At 44.1% G+C, this 23,975-nt stretch overlaps 1 protein-coding gene and 1 long non-coding RNA gene across 2 annotated transcripts in view; both read left to right on the top strand.

The window, feature by feature from the left end:
* The first annotated feature begins 3,277 nt into the window (after window positions 1-3,277).
* Window positions 3,278-10,104, top strand: LOC147202581 (uncharacterized). Its single transcript, XR_015101355.1, has 3 exons — window positions 3,278-3,405; window positions 4,237-4,482; window positions 9,967-10,104. It is a non-coding gene; the product is annotated as an uncharacterized LOC147202581 (long non-coding RNA).
* A 10,902-nt stretch (window positions 10,105-21,006) lies between these two features.
* The window catches only part of lingo3a (leucine rich repeat and Ig domain containing 3a), a 37,191-nt gene continuing 34,222 nt past the window's right edge, over window positions 21,007-23,975 (top strand). Inside the window, exon 1 of the mRNA XM_086115221.1 lies at window positions 21,007-21,468. Coding sequence (XP_085971347.1) covers window positions 21,067-21,468 — 402 coding nt within the window. The 5' untranslated portion in view covers window positions 21,007-21,066. The remainder of the gene's footprint in view (window positions 21,469-23,975) is intronic.

Genomic DNA, 23,975 nt, shown 5'->3' with positions numbered 1-23,975 from the left:
CCCTTTTAATGGGACAGTCGCTCCTGCCAACATGGCCGCCACATTGACTTGTTTACGTCTGCTCAAGTCTAATGTAAGTCTGTTCATCAATGAAAGTTGAAACATGAGCAATATGTTGATGGAAGCACTGTGCTAGTAAATTTCGGCTGATTTTGGAACGAACAGACTTGAGCAAGTACTTTGGGAATGTGCTTTTTAAGTGGACTTGACACTGTTTTCTGTCCGTTGAGTCTGGGATCCATCGGTTCTGGGTTTGTTCCAGAGAGTGACAAATAAAAACACAAAATATTAATTAGCATAAAAAAATTCTCAAATTCCTCTCTACATTTTCTAAGACGTATTGTTTCTGGAGGGTTTTTTTGTCCTCGACACACCCGAGTGTTTTTAGGCCAATTTGGGATGATTAGCCCCTTTCCTAAAATTTTCCCCAAGTTAGTGCATCTGCCTTCCCGTTCTAATTAGCAGCTGTCTAATATTCGGGCATGTTGTGGCTGTTTATTGCTCCAGAGCACTTTGTGCTTCTCGGGCTGTGTTGGTGTTGCTTGCTCCTGCGCAATGTAGGACAGAGAGACATGAAAGGATCGGAGGCTTGTGATATTTAAGACTCGCCACCACTAACAAAACAACTGGTGCATCCGCCGGATGTTTTTTTTCTTTTGGCTCTTTTGGGATGTCGTTCTGTGTTTTCTTAGCTCCTGCTTTTTATTTCATAATGTTTGGTTGCCCCGCAGCTCTGCATCATCTGCAGCTTTTTTTCTGTCAACGGACCAGCTGCTGCGAGAGTGTTAGCAGCAAAGGCAATGTTAGTTCTGTGACTTTTATTGTTGCATTCTCAAGATTTGGATAGAGCCCAGATTTTTTAAAAAAAAACAAAAGGGTGTCAAATTAGAAGTATTTCAAATATAAGGTTTGGAAGCAGAAATCCCATGACGTTTGTCTCTGTCGTCTTCAGAGGGCACCGACCAGGCCCTGTAGCGGCACAGCTCCCACTGTCAAAGCCCGCTCACAAGAAAGTCAAAACTCACTTCACCACATTTGTGATGACGGACCATGAAATGCTGCGAGACACATATTGACACTAGCATACGCAGTCACATCCCAGACTTGCATATTTCATGTGCCCAGTGGCAGTAATACCATCCTTGCCGACTGCAGTGCTGGTTCAGCTAAAATCAAAGGGATGTTCCATACAAGGCAGTTCCATTCATTTTTATTTCAAAAAGCACCGGCTCGCAGCCAAAGATGAAAGTGTCGGCATCATACAAGCCAACTGAAGTCAATATTATTGATATAGTTCCAATCCAAAGGGTTGAAAAGGAATGATGCAAAATTTCACTTTTTGTGACGTGCAGTAAATAGTTGAAGAACAATTTGTCATTCCACATAAAGGATATGACTGTGAGTATTGTCTTTCTACGTGGTGTTGCTGCACCGTTTGCGGTCGGCCCGTTGCTCGGTGTTAAAGCACTGCAACATAGATGCTGATTAGCATTAACGTTGAGCTAACGGAAGCGATGTGGTTTTCAATACTCTATAAGCACTTTTAGTTGATGGGGAGAATGCTTGAGGGCAATCCAGAACTGTTTTGCAGCTCATTTCGTCCCGGTGTCAATGGGGGTCTGTGATTAGCAGGCAAACAGGAAATGAAACAAGGGAGAGGCCGCACCTCGCAGCTTGGTTGGCGAGGCCGCCGTATCTCGACAGGGAACGAGAACATTTCCGCCGTTGTCACGTATTTTCTGCGGGTGTCTGGAGACTATTATTAGCTTTACATTTTGTCTTGCCTTGGCCACGCTGACGCTATACTCTCGCTTCTTGGACGGCAGAGTGATTGATTCAAGCGTGCTAGGCCACAGAGGGCAGACGCTTATTGAGCGCTCACGTCGTGTGTGTGTGTGTGTGTGTGTGTGTGGGGGGGGGGGGGGTGTCTGCTGAAGAATTTCAGCCGGGCCTTGCTGTGTTTATTATTTGGAGTTGACTCAGGAAAAGGATTTCAGTGGGCAGAAACTTGTTTGGGGTCAGCGAGGCCTTCTCAAAACTGACCCGTGGTGAGCCATAAACTGGCTTTTGCGGCTTTATTGACTGAGCCTGGATGGCTCAGGCACCGCTTTATCACAGCGTCATTACATTAGAAAACAAAGTGTACGAACCTCTGATGGTTGAAAAGCATTGGATTTGAAGCAAAGTATTTGTGAAGTATAATGTACAATCTTACATGAGGAGAAACTGCCACCCGATCTCGTTAGACGTGACACGAGATCTAAGCGTATGAACGGAAATGTTCAATTCAGTTTGCCGCGGCCGTATCAAGAGCCTGTCAAATGGAGCGAATCCGTAATGAGGCGCAGCTTCACGCCGCTACCCCTGCGTGCACGGAAGCCAACTTCATTCAAAACTGGTTCGACAGTAATATGTTGTCCACTTTTTTTTTTTAAACAAATACTAGTTGTCATATTACGCTAATCTATGGCAGGAAGACCACTGACCCCTCAAACATTGAGGAATGAAATATCACGCAACCAACTGCAGACAGGATGTTGTGCACAACAAAGACAAATGAACAAACCCACGCAGAAGATGAGTTAAAAATAGTGAGCGGAGTTGCCTGAAGCGTTTTGAAGTGCTGCGAGAGGGAGGGCAAGAGATTTTATTTATTTATTTTTTTGGTGGGTGTCCTACTCAAATGTATGCACGCACCGAACAATGCTTACTGCCACAAAATGTGCAGTGCTGTGGGGATGAATGCAGAGAATTCCAAGGTGTGTGTGTGTGTGTGGGGGGGGGGGGGGGGTTGTGATGAAACAATCCCAATTCCAGGTGAGAATAAAATAAGACTGTGGAAGCCACACTCGTGTTGCGCAACATTTTGCCACTGTGGGATCTTTCCTTCTCCTTCAGCTTCTTGGAGAAGTAAAAAAAACCCTTCCTTAATTTCAGCAAAATTCTTCTCAGTACTTCTTTGTCGCACCTTGTATTTGGTTTACACTTTTGAGATCTTCGTTTTGAAGTTGTGCACGGCAGGTTGGGTTGGAATGCTTTTGCGCAAACCCCAGATTGACAGTCTGAGGCCACCCATCGTTTTACGTTCTGTAATCCAGCCCTTGCGTGACCCCACCTCGACATTTGCTCGGGATGTTTACGTGCATCGCGGGCCACACTGTTTAACTGGAGCGGCCACCCGTCCTAATCGGCTCTCCCGGCCCGCGCTGTTAACAAGCTTACAGTGAAGTGGAGCAGTGGTCAGCAAAAAAAAAAAGAAAAAAAAAAGATATTTGGGGATTGGTGCTTTGTGTTACCGAGATGCTTGGATGAACTGAATTGTTTCCTAATCTGCATTTAAATAAAGCAGGCCCCGTATCATTCGCGGCAGTGCATTGTGTTGTCAAGCTTGCGGAAGAATTTGAGGTAAGCCGAATTTCTCGGAGTGGTCAGAGCTGCATAAAAGTCTTGCTTTTGTGCGCAAGTTATTGCTTTTCATTGTGCAATGATACCTGCCCTAAAACTCATAACACAAGGGAATTCTTTTCTTTTTTAAGGAAAAATACATCGCAGTAACTGTTTTATGATTTTCGCGTGGCTTCGACATGTCACATGTCACTCGTCCATTGACACGTCACTAAACTTAAGTGCTCATTTGTTTTGGAATCTGGGCAGATGGGCCAGGTCATGTCTAGAAGGGGTACAAAAAACAAAATACTAAAAAATAAATAAAATAATTCACTATTTGTAATGTCCGCTTCTGTAAATATTTGAGAAAATAATTTTTAGTTGATCATTTACAATAAATGCAGAAACAATTATAAAAGAATGTGACTTAAAAAGTCAATACATCCTTTTTTTTTTTGTTTGTTTTGTTTTTTTCAAATTTTGGCTGAAAATGTCTAAATTAATGCAACAAACAATGACAGGCATTGATTCTTGATTTAATGAGCAACTAAAATTTCCGGGCATACTGAGAAGTTTTACTCTCTCCATGCACGGTCCCCTCCAGAAGTATTGGAACGGCAATTTGAAGCCACCCGCCTTTCAAGTGAACAAAAGTATTAGAACGGACATGAGTAAACAAATTGAAAGTGAATGCCGTTCAATATTTGGCGACATAAGCCTTACTGACTGCATGAAGCCTGCGACCCAACGGCCTCACCAAACTGTTGCAGTCTTCATTTGAGATGCTTTTCCAGGCCTTTACTGCAGCCTCTTTCAGTTCTCGTTTGTTTCTGGGGGGGTTACTTCCAGAAGCAGCCATGCAAGCTTGAGCCATGACGTTCCCTCCATCATCAACAAATAGAATCAGGAGACCAGACTGGATTTTGCCAAGAAAAAGTATCGAGATGCGCCACAAAACGTTTTGCATCCACGTTTTATGGACCGATGAGACCAAGATGAACCTCGACCAAAGCAATGGAAACGACAACGTCTGGAGAAAGAAAGGATCGGCTAATCACGTAAAACTCACAAGCTCATCTGTGAACCATGGTGGAGGTAAAATGATTGCCCTAATGGTTGCCGTGGCGACCGTGGCCTTATTGCCGTATTTCCGTTATTTGATATCTTGCTGCTATGATATAGATTTTTTTTTTTTTAAGAAAAAGGCTAAAAAGCGCTTCCTAATCCACCCACAGCACTCTGGCGCAGCCTCCATGTGCATACGACGGCGGAGGCTATTATGCGCACTCTCATCTGATAACACACAAGTACTCATCACTGAATAAAAGTAGCCCAGGAGTGCTATCAAAGCCTGGAATGAAGTGAGGGAGACGCTTTATCTCCTGGCTGCATGCGAGCCTGCAGCATATCGCTCACGCCGAGAGAGAAGACAAAATGCTTTTTTTTTTTTTTCTTTCCAAAAGCGTATGTTGTCTCCAATATAAACAAAAGCTGGGATGACACATGGTGGGCGAGGGCTAAGCGAAACATGCCTCTAATTTATTGCGCAGATCATATTTTCTTTTGGGCGAGCTTTTATTCCACTCGGAAGCTCTCGAACGGGCCTGAATGGCAAACAGGCGTCCCGCTGAGCAGTTTGCAGTTTCCATCTGCGTGTTTGCATGCAAGCGGGCAAACCAACGTCCAATTTAGCGTGAGCGCGTGCGTTCCACTTGACCTCACCCCGCTCGCTTTGCGCCAAAATAAAACCGCAGAAGGAAATAGGTGCTTTTCTTTTTCTCCGTGAACTGTAAACTACCCTGAAGCTCTCTAAGGCTGGATTTACACTGCACGTCCGAGTGGCCGATTCCAATTCATTTGAATGGCATGTAACTCCAAAAGCATCAACATGCGCAAAAAAAAAAAAAAAAAAGGGAACTGTCACTTGAACCACACAGGGTACATCCAACCAAACTTCGTCTACGACCAACCTCCCGTAAGCCCCAACGGACGCCTTCAACAGGCTGCCACGTTTTTCCTCTTCCTGAAGTTATTTTCGTCTGAGCTCAGAAGTGTAGAAAGTGATGTCACTGATCTGCGGGAATCGGAGCAACTCGTGCATGAGGCCTCCAAAAGTGGCGGAATTCTCTTCATAATCCGCAGCTTGCTTTATTTTTAGACATTATATAATGAACAAAATGATGTCTGAACTTGTTTTGTGCGCGATCTGATGCGATCCGATACAAGAGCTGCCTTTACAGAAATAATCATGCTGGTTGCCTCATACCTCAGTCGGACAAAATATTATAAGCAGCTGCCGGTGTGATGTGTAAGCAGCACACAGCAGATAGTTAAAAGAAATAGAAATGATAGTTTAAAAAATGGGATCGAGTTACCTCGTAGAAACGGTTTTATACCATGACTTTTACCGTATTTCCCGCAGTATAAGGCCCACCTAAAAGCATTCAATTTTCTCAAAAGCCGACCGTGCGCCTTATGATCCGATGCGCCTTCTACATGGATCAATATACTGATTTCTTGGACGTCGTATTTTAAATGTTCTGCAAAGTGCTTTGTTACAGCTGCAGCGGTTCTGAAGGCTCTATATAAATGAAGCTTTATTGTATTGTATTCCGTTTAGCATAGCTCCATTCAGTGGATGCGTAATGCAGCTGTAGCCATTATTGTAGCTTCGATTCTATGCGCCTCATAATGCGGTGCGCCATATATATGAAAACGGTTTTAAAATCGGCGTTCGTTGAAGGTGCTCCTGATGCTCCGAAGCGCCTTATCGTGCAGAAAATACGGGAATAAAGCACGTGACGTGAAAATGACTCCTGACAGCCTCAAAATGAAAATGAGTTCGAACGGATGGTGCAACCGATCCCGCGGTGCAACCTTATGTCCAAGTCAGGTGTCACCAACCGGACGTTGTTGTGGCGTTGGAACCCCCCCCCCGAGTACAGGGAAGCTGGGACACAAGGCAGGATTTATACCAAAAAAAAGGGTATTTATTTACAAATTCAAAGACAAAACAAGATAATCCTCAAAGGACTGCGTACATTTTTGTATGAAACCGCTGATGTATTAGATGTGTTCGGATTGTACAGGCTTACCTAAAGAAGTGTCCGGGGAGTTTATGTATGTATTTGCAGTCTTAGCCCTACTGCTGCTGACACTAAGCAGTTTAAAGTCACTCACTCGTGCTTGTGGTGCACAAAGGTGGAAATGAGCAATGGAAGCAGCCTCGGCATCCGCAGCGCACCCTAATCCTGCCCTCAATGCCTCGTGGCCGCCTTGTCTTTATTTACTCCTGACAGCCTCAAACCCAAACCGTGATCACATTTTCCACACCGTTCCTCATACTCCCTTGCTTTGCCCGGTCAAGTGAGAGCTTTTTTTTTTTTTTTCTTCTCTGCCCACGCTGATCCTCAGCATAGCTCAGTATCCCACAGCCCCCGGTGCCCCAGCCTTGAGGGAGTTAGCAGTAGCTGACCCCGGCGTTGTTTTGTTTTCTCAGTAAAGCAAACGATCTCTTTTGTGTAGACGGAGCGTGAGGAGATGGAGTGGATTTGAGATTGGATTAGGACAAAAGGTGGATTAATCAAAGCCACTGCTGGGTAACAACATGGACAACTTGGCCGTTTTCTTCGGACTCCTGGCAGGCAGATCAATCCGATGCCTTTTGTTCACCCTGACATTTGCATGCCGTCTCCGAGTAAAGCCCCTGCTGCCGAAAAGACACTTATAAAATCGTCAGTTTAAAGCGGGATAATCCACTTTTACTTGAATACATTTGCCCTCCGTCTTACTGTAAAGGGACTTTGGTGCCATCAGAATCCCTGAGACATCATGAAAATGTAGCAGAATAATGAAACTCTTGAGGTCTTTTTATAAATGGCCACCCCTTTGCACACATACGGTATAATGATGCTCTTCTTCTAAGAAAACTTTTTTTTTTCTCGGTTACATTATGACCAACATTTTGTCTTTCTTAAACGGAGGCCTAAGCAGTTGCAGAATGAATATTTACAGTTGTTTTGTGAACTCTCATTGTTTTGTGTGTGTGTGTGTGTGTGTCTGTGTCCACTCTGTCATAATGATCAAATTTGATATAAAAATGAGAAAGTTAAAATACATTCAGCATCCTAAGTGAAGGTCCACCACGTGCTCTCTAAATGCTAACATTAGCCGAAAATGTCCACCCTGTCACCAAGCGCTCGTACAATTATTTTATTTTTTGCTATTTGCATGCTTGTGCTCAATTTATATATATATTCTAAATCTAAAAAGTAGTATCGGAGCTTGACAAATATGAATTAATTGTAACCATAAAATAAATTTGAATTGAATGCAACTTGATTGTCAAATGTGCTGTGCGTATGTGTCACATACAGCACAGATGAAATATGAAATTCAGTGGAAAATCTCAACTTTCCTGGTAAATTGTGAAGTTTCAAAGGCATCTAAAGTTGATCCTCACTCATAGATGGACTATAACAAGAATCTTCATTTAAACCCCAATATTAACCCTTTCATGCATCAATAACGGTTAAATAACAAAATAAAATGTAAGCGGACATGACATTGTGCTAATTTTCTAAATTGTAAATATGCTAGAAAGCGAGTAACGGAATCCGTTTTAGAGACAAATATAATATTGAACATATTGCTTTTTCCCGATGACGCATCATCACAAACGCAAAATAGAGTGAATAACATCAAGTTCCTGATGGGAATGAACTATTATGAGCAGAAATGAATGAAAGATAGAAATGAATGAAAGAGTTGTATTACAGTATATGATTTCATATCGGAAAATTCAGACGGTAACTTTGCAGGAGCGGACAAGCATGCCTTCAGGTTTGAAAGGGAGATGAAGTTTCCAGAGAGGAGCAGATGGATTCTTCTCAGCGCACACGCATACACACACACTTTGAAAGGTCACCGAGTCCTAAATCCAAAAAAAAAAAGAGCCAAAAATAAAAGTAATACTTCATCCCGTAAATGCGGTCGTTAAATATACATCCGCTTCGTTCCCAGCAGAGACGACGAGCTTCAAGTGGCGCATGTGACAAATGTGCACAAACACATTCTTAAGGGGATAACGCAAAGCCCACCGAAAGCCCACCGCAGCCGGGCGCCGTCGTGGGGTCCGTGCCCGCTCTGGCTCTTGCGCCGTCACTGTGGGCGGCGCGTTCAGCGCTTGGCTGCGATTGCAAACGCTCATTAGCTGGCGCAGTAGTACACAAAGCGCCGAGCAGAGAGGATCACGGGAATCCATTCGAATGCCAATGACCGCGCCAGCCCGCCCGTCGCATCCTTGGACCTTGTGATTTTTGTCCTTGAGAAACAAGATTAGTGGACGCTCGGGGTTGTACGGACTAGTCGATTTTACTCGTAGCTTGGGAACGTGTGCATTTGGTGACTCAATTTCTGCTTGACTTATTTCTATACTATACCTCTGTTTTTCAGTGGGTGTTTCCAATATACAGGCAGGCAGGAGAATATATCGCCGTCAGTATTGTTTGTTTTATGTTAAAGTAGGGGTCAAGTCAAGTAGTCAAGGAGTCAAGTGGTTAGCACGTCGACTTCACAGTGCAGAGGTACCAGGTTCAATTCCAGCTCCGGCCTCCCTGTGTGGTGTTTGCATGTTCTCCCCGGGCCTGCGCGGATTTTCTCCGGGTACTCCGGTTTCCTCCCACATTCCAAAAACATGCATGGCAGGCTGATTGAACACTCTAAATTGTCCCCAGGTGTGAATGTGAGCGTGAATGGTTGTTAGTTTTTGTGTGCCCTGCGATTGGCTGGCAGCCGGTTCAGGGTGTCCCCCGCCTACTGCTTGAAGACAGCTGGGTTAGGCTCCAGCACCCCCCCCCCCCCCCCCCCCAAGACATTTGTGAAGATTAAGCGGTTCGGAAAATGAATGAATCGATGAATGAATGTTAAAGTAGCAGTTATTTGAAGATTTATAATAACCGAAATGTTTTTGCTAATATCCGTTAGCCCGTTTATGGTATTTCACATGATATGTTGGCATTAAGACTGCTGAATATCGTGTTATGAAAATATAGAGTTTGGTGAAACATTTTTGGTTAAACATAATGCATGATGCCCTTTTGTATGCCAGATTTACAGGGGAACTGGGAATGAAAATAAATAGCTTGAAGCAAGCACACTTGGCCTCCTATTTAGATAACTGACACCAGGCGCTTAATAGGTGTTGCATGACCTCAGATTTTTTTTCCAAGTGGAGCCTGATAAAAGTGAACATCAATTGCGAGTACGTTTAGCAAATGCTTCAAAATTCAGAAGCAGAATAGCTTTATCGTCATTGTAGCACAAGGTGCAAGAAAATGGAACAGACACAATCTGTCCAAGGGACAGAAAAAAAAAATCGACCCAAAGTATGATGCAGAACGAGAGTCTGCGGCGTCACCTTTCGGCACTTGTTTTTTTGCAGATGAAAAGAAAAACATAAGAGAGGAGGGAAAAAGACAAGCCCAGACAAAGCTCCTGTTCTTTGTCGAACTCTATTTTTATTTGACACGATAACAAGAGAGCAACATTGTACAATGAAATGCGATTTCATCTGCCCAGGCGGACTATTCTGAGCTGCCCGAGCTCACTTTGCTCCCTCATCACTTCCGCCATGACTGATCTTTCACCTTCCCTCCTGGTTTGCTGCCTCAGCTCATCGGGGGGAACCGGAACGCTCACTGATGGACGACACGGGCCTGCTGGCTGTTTTTCTTCATGATGTGTGAGAGCCTTTTCATTTATAGTCACGCCGCCCACCTTTTTGTCAGGTCATTTCTTCTCACTCTGCTTTTCATGTCGCTCCACTTTTCATCCTTTTGTAACTCTCTTTACTTCCTTGCATACGTGCATCCAAAATGAAGCATTCTAAAATCACCGGCTTCATTTTTATTTATTTATTTTTTTGTCGAGTGCCTGCGCGCGAGCTTTCGGAAATTTAAATTTCTGCTAGATTCTGTGTTATTGACAACATTTTGCCGGTCCGTCATTCATCATCCGTCAGCGCCACGGGCACCAGTCCACCATCATCAATCCATTTTTTTTATCGCCCAACCAAACTGTAATCGTCAGACAAGTCAGTCTGTCATTTTCTTTTAACTGCGCTTCCATCACTAAATTTTACGTGTCCGTCTATCATCAGTCTGTCAGTCAGAAAAAAAAAATAGTCCAACAGATGAAAAATCTAATTTGATTCAAATGGCTGCACTATTTAGCAATAGATCAACATCATCTGGTTCCTGACCAAAGGGTTACACGCACACACACACCCACACACCCACGTTTCATCTCCACGTATTTGCCAGTCTACTGACCTGTAAAAGTGCAGTCGCATGCTGTCTGCAGCTGTTCTAATGCTAAAAACTCCAAAACGTTTTCAAATTTCAAATGGCTTACCTCAACCAGGATCCCACTTTGTGGCCGAGGGGGAAAATTTAAATTCCAGTCGCGCATCCTCCTACTCCTCTGATAAATGACCGTCGTCCTCTTCTTCTTCCTCTTTTCCTTCTCCTTGGTTCATTGACGACTTACAGGTCTTTGATAACCCCCAGTTGGGTCGATAAAACAAGTTAGCATATTTTAGCGTGTGATGGGGGACAGTTTCTTCTTGTTCTTCTTTGAAATGGTCGGCATTTTATTAAACCGCAACTATAATGATAGCCCGGTAACCCCTTTTTCGGTAGCTTTAACTCAACAGTGTGGATTGTTTTTACCCCTTGTTGGACCAAAATCTTGACCTAATGTGCTGGGTGAAATCCTCAACCCAAGGGTGGGTATGAATAACCTGCACACCTGCTGATTTCTTCCAGTCTACATGTCAACAATCAATTATTGATCATTTCATTGATGCGCTGCGTCGAGGCAGACGTTAAAACGCAAAAATTAGTCAGCCTTAATGACAGATGCATTCCCGAGCGTGAGCGATGTGCCCTTATGTTTGTCTCTCCTGACATTGGCGGGACGCCACCGGTGGTTTTGTTCGTGTTGACCCACTGACGTGCCCCCGGGAGGCCGCCGGCCATCTTTCGAGTGTCTCAGAACTGGCGCTGACCCAGAAACATGCCGCTCACGGTCACTTTTGTTCCATTCCTTTGTCCCCTGACGATATGGGGGTCATTTTTCACTCTGCGTGGGTTATGTCACTCTTGTATTATGCGCCTGTTCAGAAGTACATTGACACAGCATCCAACACGACATTGCCTTGACATTGCCTTGTTGGCTTTGGTATTTCCTACTGTATATTACTACAATAAAGAAATTGTACAGAGCAGATAAATAGATACTGTAGATCAGGGGTGCCAATCGCGATCGACTGGTAGATCGCGGACTGGTCCCAAGTCGATCGCGAGGGGTGAAGAGGAAAAAAAACAAACATATTCTTGTCTCTGTGCATGTTAGTAATATATTTTATGTATCATCCCACCAGTCTCACATTCACAAAAAGTATTTAAAAAATAGAGTAAAATAAAGCAGGTCATCTTGAACCTACAGTGGGGTGGGACCTACGTCACCGGAAGTTGTTGTTAGCGCTCAGCAGTCTGCAATTGCAGCTTGTGATCGCAGCTGTTGCGCTATACCTTTTATCGTTATCATTATTCTCATTCAGTTTGTTTCATGTACAATTCACCGAGGGCGCGGGCAAAGAATGGGAATCCGGAGAAGCATTTTAAAACAGTACACGTGAGCTACGACAGTAGCAAAAGTTCGTCGCATGCCTCCGCGTCAGGCTGTTGCTCATTATGGCATGCGTGTGTAAGTGCGTGCGCATGCGCGCGTGCACGCTAACGGGTTGATCGCGGAAGGTTGGTTGATCGAATAAGTAGATCTTCGGTCAAAAAAGTTTGGGCACCCCTGCTGTAGATTGATACTGTAGGTATAGAGTAAACAAATAAAATCTGTGAGTATCCCACAAGCTATAAATTGTTACCTTGTTGGTAGCTTGAATTTTAGCTGTAGATAGACACTGTAGGTATAGAGTAAACAAATAAAATCGGAGTATCCCACAAGCTACAAAGTATTAGCTTGTTGGTAGCTTGAATTTTACCTGTAGATAAATACTGTAGGTATAGAGTAGACAAATAAAATCTGTGAGTATCCCACAAGCTATAAATTGTTACCTTGTTGGTAGCTTGAATTTTAGCTGTAGATAGACACTGTAGGTATAGAGTAGACAAAATCTGTGAGTATCCCGCAAGCTCCAAATTATTAGCTTGTTGGTAGCTTGAATTTTAGCTGTAGATAGATACTGTAGGTATAGAGTAGACAAATAAAATCTGTGAGAATCCCACAAGCTACAAATTATTAGCTTGTTGGTAGCTTGAATTTTACCTGTAGATAGGTACAGTAGGTATAGAGTAAACAAAATCTGTGAGTATCCCGCAAGCTACAAATTGTTAGCTTGTTGGTAGCTTGAACTTTAGCTGTAGATAGGTACAGTAGGTATAGAGTAGACAAATAAAATCCGTGAGTATCCCACAAGCTACAAGTTACTAGCTTGTTGATAGCTTGAATTTTAGCTCATAACACAAACCACATAGCTTGTAAGGGAGTGGCGACTTCATATCTAGTTAACACCAAAGTCCAGTAACATCATACTGTATCTAGTTGCTGTCGGGCTCTGAATGTTTAATTTACAATAGATGGCTGGATGGAACACGGTGCACAAGAATAGCCTTTAGCGAAGTACCACATGCTGCTTTACCAAGTCTTGAGGGGTTTTTTTTTTTGGCTGAGAGGCTCTCCTCTTCAATCTCTACTTCATCCATCAATTCACAAAAGGAAGTCGACTTCCTGCATGCCCACACTCCCATGCATCTCTGTTGTTATTCCTGCTTGGGCTGATCTCTGGTGACTCACTCACCTCCGTCCGGGCCGGTAGGCGCGGGACTGTTCTAACCTACGCACGGAAAACAACGTCACCAGCTTATTACTCACCCTAGCCTTGCCTGGCCATGTCATGCAAATCTTCAGTTCAAGTCATTGTATTGAAGGATAGATGCAAAAACGTTAACACCTCCAATTAGTTGCGACATGAAGGAAAACATGGAGTGCGGGATGTCATTTGTATGTTGCTGCCAGACACTGAAAACCATCTACAGGTTGATCTCAATGCGTTAGACGGTCATGGAATATTGGATCATTTATTTGAGTAGTTCCTATTAAAAAGTGGAACTAAATCAGGCTTGTAGGAACGTGTAGGAAAATGGTTTTATGAAGGCCAATTTCTGCTTGATTTCCATCTTAAAGGTCATTTTGAATATTTCTTGACAAGATGAATTTGTTAGCTGTAAAATATAAACATCAAAATTATAGGGGAAAAAATCTTTGCAGGTGAGCTACCTTTTTATGTTGACTTTCACCATTTTTACGAAGAGAATTTCTCTATTCTTTTCATTTGGCCGCCTTCAATCACCCCCAGTCTTATAATGTAACCAAGTACAAATACTTTGTTTTGCGACCGCGCTTAAGTAGGATTTTTTCACGCCTGTACAATACCTAACTTCATTATTTATATTTCTGGCAGCTTTCACCAAATGGACTCCCCATTATTGTCATGATCCAGTTCTTGTGTGTCTCCAGCAGGTGGCAGTGGAGGGCGTTTCCTCCAGCGTGCACACCTGCTGCCAATTTGATCACCAGGTGAAGGACTGCGAAGAGCCGATGTCTCTTGTTGGATTGTTGTCCTTGTTGCTGCACTTGCTCAAGTGTTGTTTTCTAGACCTCTCCATCTCGTCATTGTTGTTTTTGAGCTCTAGCCTTCCGCTTCGTAAGTATTTATTTTCTTTTTTGGTCTTTGATCCTGCTCATGTTTTTGTTTGGACTTTTTGTCGTTTCGTTTATATCTCGGAAGTTTCTTTTTCCTTTGCAAGCGCTTCTTGTAAATGTATAGTTGTCCTTGTTCTTTTGACCAGTAATTTCTGTTTATACTTTGTCGGTGTGTTTCTGTATTAAATATTTTTGCGCAGGCTTTTGTTTAAGTCTACGTTTGTGGGATCCGATCGCCATTCAGGCCCTTAGCGAACTATGTCAACCACAGTGCCTAATTATAATATCTTGTATACTTTATAATGTATACTATTTATGCGGATACATTTGCCCATCTTTGTTACTCATGACAATAAAATAAAAGCCAAAGAAATTGTTTGTTGATGTAATGCTTGAATCCGATGTGGGCATCGTCACAGAAAGAATTCAACTCAAGGTCCCACAATTGGAATTCTACCAAGATTTTCAGAAAAAGTCCTTTCAGGGCCATGCACTTCCTATTTGTTTGTGCTTTTTCTTTGGCTTTCTGTGCCTTTTTTTGTAGCACTTATTCAAAAGAACGTACTGCAGCTTCTTCTCACGTTTCCAAAATGTTCATTTTAGAGTCAGTGAAGTCTCGCAAAGGTTGTTTATGTGAGCGCGAATGATTGTTTGTTGACACGTGCCTGCGATTAGGAGTGTACTCCACGTTTCATGCAAAATCGGCTCAGGGTACGCTCTAACTGCCCCCCGAGACCCTCATCTGGACAAGAAAATGGAGGGCTAGACCATCTTCAATATCTGCCAATTAGCACCATCTCATCATGTTGCTGGCTCCCGAACAAAATGTCTCTCATGGCTGATATGGTCGTGTGATGGGTCCCTTTGCGCCATTTGCATCATCATGTCACCATGAGTGATTGCTCACATTCGTGCCGCTTCTTCGCGCGTGTGTTTGTGTACGCGTGCATCGGTGCCGTGACGAAGGCGCTCGCCGAGGAAGATGTCTGCCCTGGTTGTGAAGTGCCCGTGCCACCTCTGAGCTCAGCTCGCCTTGGCCGCAGGCTGACGAGCGGGATGGCGAGCAGATTACTCACGCGGCCCAGATGAGAGAGCGCACACGCACGGACGCTACTCAGAAAGTGTGTTTGCTCTTTCTTTCAGTTTGCCATCATCGTGGTCGGCAGCCAAAGGGCTGATGGGCAGTGCACAGCAGGAGGCCACTGGGCTGGAGGACACACACGCATGCACTCACACTTGCACACTGAAACTTGTGTGTGTGTGTGCGCGTACATGCAAAGCAGGTAAGCACACATGGTTGCTCCCAATACAAACTCATCAAGACTTCCCGAGCGCTCTGTTTTTAGCCAACGCCCGATCGCAATGCGGGCTGCTATTTGATAGCCATTCAACACGCTGACAGTTGATACTTGAATTCAAACACCGCCCCCACCACCACACACACACACAGACACACACACACACACACATTATATTATTAACTCAAGGTCATGTTTCGTTTGTCATTCCAGTTACACTATGTGGTGCATAATAGAGCGCGAACATTCAAGAACAACGAGTCAAAAGAGGAATAACTGCTTGCGTTAATGCATGAATATCTCAGGCGTCCCACCAAAATCATCACTTTTTAGGAGACCCCACAAAACTAACGGATAGCTTAACCTTGGGATGGTCCGCTGAGCTCGATGCTAGCAAACAATACAAAACATCAAACAGCTAACGAAGAGCATCTGTGTGGTGGGTTCAATGCTTTAAGCTACGGATATCTGAAAACAAATGGTGCAGCAGCACATACAGACAGACAATATAATACTCACAGGCGCGTTTTCGTTATCCTGTAAAGAAAAACAATATTACTGAGAACTTAGAGTACCAGGTAAGCACTTGTTTGTGTCACTGTTATACTGCCACTCGATTGCCAATTCGCATAAACTTAAAGCTGCTCTGGTTTTGCTCTCAGCCGTGTGTTGTTGTTTTTCTATTCTCGCTGCATTCAACATGACAGAAGCGACTCCAATGATGTAATCATGACGCACCAACTGATTGATTCTTTAAATTATATTTCATTGTGACTGTTTTTATAAAGTGCAATATTATGCCATGCTGTTTTTATTGTATAAACAATGCCTTTTATTATTTAGTTGGTTGTGGTGGGGGGTGGGGGGTTGCAAAACTTTTCTGAGACAATATTGAAGAGTCATTTTAGGAATTGCATTTCTTGCCAAAGCGTTACCCCCGACAGAAACTTGTTGAAACAAACTCAGCCATTCCACGAGAGTATTTTCTACTAACGTGTCAGGAAGGGGAATGTTGTTAGAATACGGCCCGACGACTTCACCAAAGTCATTATTCCTCCGCATCAAACATTCATCCGCTCTCTCTTTTCAGGAACTCTTGTGTGGGCGGCTTTGACTCTTGCCTCTCTGGTTTGTTTTTGTTTTGATGGCGTGGGAGTCCACTAATAGGACCAACAGCTTTACTTTGCCAGAGGCGTCATAGCTTGTTGTATGAAGAAACTGGAAGGTTTTGTAGTTTTTAACAAGTGTCCTTTGGTCAGATCGCGGAATGCGCAGAAATTGTATTGCTTGGGGGGCGGTTTGAGCTGTTTGAATTGTGTATATTATTATGTCCCACTTGGGGGACGTTGGATATGTTTTGTTTGTAACGGCGCTTACAGTAGGTTATAAGGGGGTGTTTGCTATTTAAAAACAAGCAAACAAACAAACAGAATATCAACAGTGCATTAAAAACACAATTCAAAAGTCATGACATCAGTATTCTTTGGAGTTCGGACAGAATTCTGGCTCCCACAGATTGGTTAGTGTCCATGCAATGGGGAAAAAAAGGGTCAACATAACCAAACTAACAACATCCGGACAGTCAAATATGAAGATGGAAACCTTTTTCGTGGGTTAGGGGTGCTGCGTGGCAAATGTTTGACCCCTCGTTGGTCACACCTTCTGTCTTTGGGTGTTTTTCCTCGGGCAAAATATATACAGTATATATATATATTTTTTAAGTAAAAGCTCCGGCCAGTGAGGGATTACTTTCTCACCTGTCACATTTATACTCACAGTTCAAACTAATAAGAAGAACATGCTGTGCTTTTGCGAACAGCCCTTAATGTGTATGTAAAACGCATCTATCAATTAAGGGAAAAAAAATACATCTTTCAGCGTATCACTTACTTGCAGTCCGCTTTATGCTTCCGCCTTGCCGATCATGCGCCTCTCCTACGCTGAATTTAAAGGGAATGAGGGGAGCCGCTTCTATTTCCCAGGAAGCGAGTCGGCTGTGTTCACTCCCACAAGGGCGCAAAGGCCCTTTTCTAACAAACACGTAATTAGCCCATTAATTCACCAGCTGCCAATGGCCACAACTCAGAACGCAGTCACAACATCGGCTAATAGGTTAGCCACTTAATAGGTAGCTAACTCCAAACGCATTTACTGACACCCACGTCACTCACAGGAGCAGGTTTGTGAGTCCAGATGCGGTTCTTGAAGTGTTACGCCCCCACAAAAACACGATTCTGGATATTTATAAATGCAACAAGAACACACGCATGACGGATGTAGCCAAAAAAGTCGCTGAGGGTTTCAATCCAGGGTAGTCATTCCCCAGATCCGCCCCCTGCCAAAGTCCTTCCTGCGCTGTCAAAAGAAAATTGCGCACGGGTAGCTGACAAGTCAAATGTGAATATTCATTGCGCAAGGAGATAAATTTGGGGCCAAAATAGCTTATCATGCTACTGTTACAGTAGTCAACAAATACAGCACAGTGTGTCCCGATTGTAGATGTGCACCATTCCCCCCCCAAACAGCTCTCACACGGGGGCACTGAGAAGTAATAAGGGCACTTTCAAATTGACAAATGACTTTTGAGTCCCGAGTTGACGTACAGCCTTTTCAACCTGCGCAGTTATCGAGGCGCATTGCCTTCATGTTTTATGTATATCGTATTTATCAACATGCACCCGCTCAATAATTTACTGCAGAATACTGCTGGTGCAATATGCAGCCTGGGGAAGCTCCTGGGAGGATGATAGCATGTGTGACGCGCGTACGCTAAGCGTGCGTGAGGGGTCGGGGGGAGAATATTATGACTGTGCTTTACTGTAGGGAGCCTCCTGAGGAAAGAGCGGAGGACATTGATGAAGGTCACCACAAAAGAGGTGTGGAGTGCTCAGATTCAGGTACAGTGAGAGATGTGTCAAGAAGGGACATTTCAGTTCTTTTTTTTTTGGGGCGGGGGGCAACGTTAGACAGGGTGAAACGTACAGCTTCCATCTTTTCACCTGCATGTGACTTTTGCTGCACTGCCTCAGGCGCCGAGTTATGATCTGTTGTTAGGATGCTTGCAGAATAAGTGACGCTCTTCTGCGGCTCGATGCTCATTTCGGAGTCAACCAGACGACCAGAACGAAAGTTAACAATGAGCGGGGAGTGGGAAAGAGAGCCCAGAGAAGGAAATTAGTTTGCGGTTCTTTTAAATGACATTTTGGTATGTGTTTATCGTTGGAGTTTGCACGACTGGCTTTTGGGTTTGTTAAAAAAAATATATATACAAAATTCATTTTTATATATATAAAATTCAGTGGAACCTTGGCCGCCAGCCTGACAGTGCAGAGGTGCAGGGTTCGATTCCGGCGCCGGCTTTCCTGTGTGGAGTTTGCATGTTCTCCCCGTGCCTGCGTGGGTTTTCTCCGGGTATTCCGGTTTCCTCCCACATTCCAAAAACATGCATGGCAGGATAATGGAGCACTCTAAATTGTCCCTAGGTGTGAGTGTGAGCGCGGATGGTTGTTCGTCTAAGTTTGCTCTGCGATTGGCTGGCAACCAGTTCAGGGTGTCCTCCGCCTACTGCCCGAAGACAGCTGGGATAGGCTCCAGCACGCCTCGTGAGGATAAAGCAGTTCAGATAATGGATGTCTCCAAAGAATTGCATTGTGGCTCCAAAATAATGAGACTCCAAGCAACAGTGTGATAAGAAAGCGTGACTGTAATAATATTGCAAACAAAAAAAAAAAAAAAAAAAGAAGAAATGCAGCATAAGCTTGACATGAAAATAGCATTTGTTTTGGATCTCACACATTTTGGTTTTGGCATAGCCCAACACTTGTACTCTAGTGAAAACAAAAAATATATTGAATTTGTATTGTACAAACACCCAAAGACACTGAACATAAGTCTACACAAAGACAATTTATAGAAGTTTTTATAATGGTCATATTTTGGGACAGATTCATTTTGTTTCCAGCGGGAATATTGACTCCATATGAGAGTTTCTTCTATAACTCACTGTAGTCTGCAGCCTGCTGATTATATTTGTCCAATGTGAGTTACAGCAGCCCAAAAACATTGCAGCAAACCCACTGTAGCATGCAGCCCAAAAGGACAAAAAACAGTAAAGTGGGAAGGCACTCAGGAGAGCGCAGAGGCTGAACAATACGAATTTGGAACAGTACCAAATCATTGCGCAGCCTCATAGATGCACACCACCTGCACTCGTTTGAATTTTGTTGTTCAGATTCATTCTTCATCCTCTGAGAAATGAAGGGAAATATCGTAAATTGCCCGCCACAAACTTTTGTGGGAATCAATTAAGTCATAATTGCACTCACGATCAATGGGCTTAAAGTAGTACACAAACTAAAATAAAAGCTGTGCTGATCCATATTTTCACATGTAGTCATCAGCGATGTAAGGTTAGAGCTTTGCCTTTCAGTCAGGACTCACTGAAGTAGGACGATGCACACACGTTTCCGCATTCAGATAATTAGATGCATGGCAGGCTCATCGCCAGGGAGCATCCGGTTCAATAAAGGGCCGTGGTCAGGGAGTTTCTGGCGTTATCGCGGTTTCCCGCTAGCCTCTCACACACAGTTACCATCAGATACTTCATAGGATGCCGACTTCACTCCTGCCCTTTGCTATCCTACACTTACGTGCAACTTTATGGAACGAGGGCACATATTCGACATTGGAGAAAAAAATGGCAGAGTGGATACCATACCTGTCAACTCATACGGTTTAGCCATAGTTCATACGGATTTTGTGGTGAATCTTACGTATATGGCCGTATCGCACAAATCATACGGATTCTGAAATTTTCCGCCCCCCCCCCCCCCCCCGCAACAGGTAGTTCCGTTTGCTTTTGCCCAGAATGGTGATAGTCTACTCGAATGCTTTCATTTCGAAAGTAAATATGAATGGATGCTGTAACTTCGAGCCGATGGGTCAGCATTTGGAGTTGGTGAAAAAAGTAACGCAGGAATACAACTCTGAACACAGTAATGCCACTAAGTAGAATGATGATTAGACATTAACCAGACATATGTATTATGGAGATCTACAATAAATATCATTGAAAATTTCGTGGGTTTTTTTCTGCCGTTATTTTGACATATAAAATGCTTTGGTGTGTATAAGGATTTTTTGCTCTTTATAAGGATTTTTTTGGTAGTTTATACAGGTTGGCGCTCCGAAAAGTTGACAGGTATGGATACGCAGTTTCTTTATGTAACCTCGGTCCTCTCAGAGCATTTAACTTGTCACTATACCCCACTGAGATGGCGAACGTAGATGAGAAAGATACACTATTTGTGGTTAAGAAATGTTTGGACTAATTAAGTGAAACCGGGAGGTCCTGTGGCACACCTGTTGATAATTCACTCATACACATGGACTCAGTCAAGATGTCCGCCAGTCAATCATTCACTCTCACTCATTCTCTCAAACGCCCTCACTCGCGTGTGAATACAGATCATCTCCTCACAGGAGGCAAGAGTGAGATGAACATGTTCGACGAAAAGCTTGTTTTCCTTTTTTTGCTTGTCGGACTTGAATGCAGCACACACACTGAGAGGGAGAGAGAGAGGGAAAGCGGGGGGACCAGATGAGCCTCACTGAACAGCAGCAGGGTCCTGTTTCAAACACACACACACACACACACACACACACACACACACACACACACACACACACACACACACACACACACACACACACACACGTGCAACCGAGCGTCGAGAGCAGCATCGGTCCGAGCTGCTGGTGGTTGCCCTTCACCGCTTCGCCGAGGCACGAAGCCCGCCGGGAGACGACGACGACGACTAAGAGAAGGAGAAGAACCCCCACCACCACCACCACCACCACCACCGTTGATGGGAAGAGGAGGGTTGGGGGCCTGTTTTGGGAGGTGCTAGAGGAAAGAGCAAGAGAGCTGCTGCGAGAGAACATCACAACATCGCAGCAGCTTGCAGATGTGGAAGGAGCGCCGCTCAAGTTCCCGTCCTGGGTGAGCCTCTTTCCCATATTCGACACACTTTTTTAAAATATTTTTTTTTACACGCGCTCACTCCCGTTTTACATCGAGACGAGTCTCGCCACTTTGTAGCGCTTCCTCGACTATCCTTCCTTCATTTTTGTTCAAATCATGAGAACGTGTGTGCGTTCGCGTGCGCGTCTTCGGCCAGCGGCTCTCAATCAGACTTTAATGATGTCAAGGTGCTGCAGTTTTTGGGTCGATCCCCCCCACAGTAGCTTGTCACATCTGAGACCGCCTTCATCGTAGCTCCTCTTCACATCCCATCCAAAAGCTTCAGGACAGTTTACTCTCACCTGCCATAGCAACAATGCAGTTATCACCAAAGGGAATTATGATGCTGATTGCTTGTCTCGCAGCTTTAATGAGCCCTCCACCTCCATTGCCTGTCACCTCAGAAAAGAGCGGCACTGTGTGTACTGTATTGATTGATGGCATCTGTGCCTGAGGCCCCCCCGTGAAGATTTAACTAATGTCCCAGTCGATGCGCTGACGTGCTGCTTAAGCTGACCGAAGCCACGGAAAGAGCAGTCATTAGCCCACTTGGAGCAATAGGAAACATACTGCTCACTTTTTCCGAATTTCAGAAGAAGCATTTTGAGTGCCCAGACCAGCAATCTGCTCATGACTGGGGTGCCCTTGGGCAAGGCCTCTACTGTCCCTAAAAAGGGAACGAGACTGTGCCAGCCATGCATGTGACTCCATGCCAATTGGCCGACTGCTTATGTCATGGTGTTGTGCAACCATTTTGCCACTATTCTGCTCTAAAATTCTTGACTTGTATCCTTGTGCGCTTCTCCTGTTGGCTTTTGTGTAGCGCGCTTCTGTTGTCTTTGTCACACAACTGGAGGCTGAAGACGTGGCGCAAAGAATCCGTTTGGACACCAGAATGAGAATGAGAAAAGTGACAAATGGTGACGGCGGTGTGCTGCACAAAACCTGAAAAAGAAGCACAGAGTAAGACAAAGCGTGACAGCCATGTCTAACATAAAAGGTGGGGGTGATGGTTTGATCCCCCCCCTCCCACAAATTTATATCCCCACAAGTCGGTCCACTTTGTTTTTTTTATATACTTGTGTATTTTGTATGTTTGATATGATTGAGCTTCATAAACATTTATGTATACGTGGTACAAATTAAGATAATTGGTTGTGTTAATTAAAAAATACATGAGATGAGGACTTTGAAAAAAATAACCACCGATTAAATCGCAACACTACTTTGCCTGACTAAAGTCGGTGTAGCTAATGCTAACAATTTAATCACGCCATAGATGAGCTAACAGATACATCAATGTTGTGGTGTTGTAACCCTTTTAGCAACTGATATTTGAACACAAACGATGAGACAACACATTTACAGTACATAATATAACAATACTCACAGGCATACATTCTTTATCCCTAGCAAAAAATGACTAATAATATTGCAGTTTATGGAGTCAATTGCGAAACCCCTTGACGCGATGTCTGTATGATACTGCCCCCAGGTGGCCAAGGCGCATACACCAAAAACTGCAACACTATATCCACTGAATTGAAGCAAAAAGGTGGCAAATACCATTTAATTTACATTATTGTATGTTTTTATCAATTATATTACTGTCGTATTATTCTTGTTATAAGCACATTCAAATGTTTTGCTTTTGCGAGGGAGGCTGGAACGGATCCCTGGCATTTCCATTCATTTCAATGGGCAAAGATGATTTGAGTGTTTTGAATTCCTAGATATTGCCCAATACTGTGAGATAAGCACTTGGTCAGTGAACACAAAGTCATCAGCTCGGCCTCAACAGTCTTGTTTCTTCATTGTCACGTCACGTCTCGTATGTTCCCCGTGTTGTGTTCTTGCTGTGTGCAGTGAAGGCTCGGGGGCCAATATATTCTTAGTCGGTGGCACTTCCGTTTTGGTTAACGACAGAGTCCAAATCGGTCCTCCAAGCCAAGTCCTGATTGATTGAGTATCCGCCACCTCTCATTTTGATTGAAGATGTCCTGGACAGCTTTGGCATGTCATTATCCGCCCCACTTTGTTGTATCGTGACGTTCTGGATCGTTAAGCACCTGTCAGGAGCCGCGAATGTTGCTTTGTAGCGTCGATGTGAGGAAGTGGCCATTGGAATGAATGCAATCGGAGCAGAGGGGTGCGCTGATGATGTCAGTAATAAAACGTCTGCTGACAGGTCAATTAGTCCTTCAGAGTGCATTGTTGAACCCCCCCTCCCCTTCCCCCCCCCTGCCGTCCATTTCTTTGCCCTGCTCTTCTCATTCTGATTCTTTCGGCAGCACATAAAGCTGTCAGCGGCGCTCAAGAGCCACATTAAGTCCACTTAACGATATCGCTGCCAAGCTGCATTGTTTTCAGCTTTACGGCGGCACTAAAACGCACGTGCACGTGGTGAGATGTGGGCGCCGATGCTGCTCTAGGTGAAATCAGAGCCTCGGACTGACTTTTCCCATAGCTGCGTTGTGGAGGTGAGG

Source organism: Hippocampus guttulatus, chromosome 7 (genome assembly GCF_054856545.1).
Source record: "Hippocampus guttulatus isolate MCC_2025c chromosome 7, RoL_Hgut_1.0, whole genome shotgun sequence".
Lineage (NCBI taxonomy): Eukaryota > Metazoa > Chordata > Actinopteri > Syngnathiformes > Syngnathidae > Hippocampus > Hippocampus guttulatus.
The sequence above is the reverse complement of the archived record's forward strand: the minus strand, read 5'-3'. Positions and strand labels throughout refer to the sequence as shown.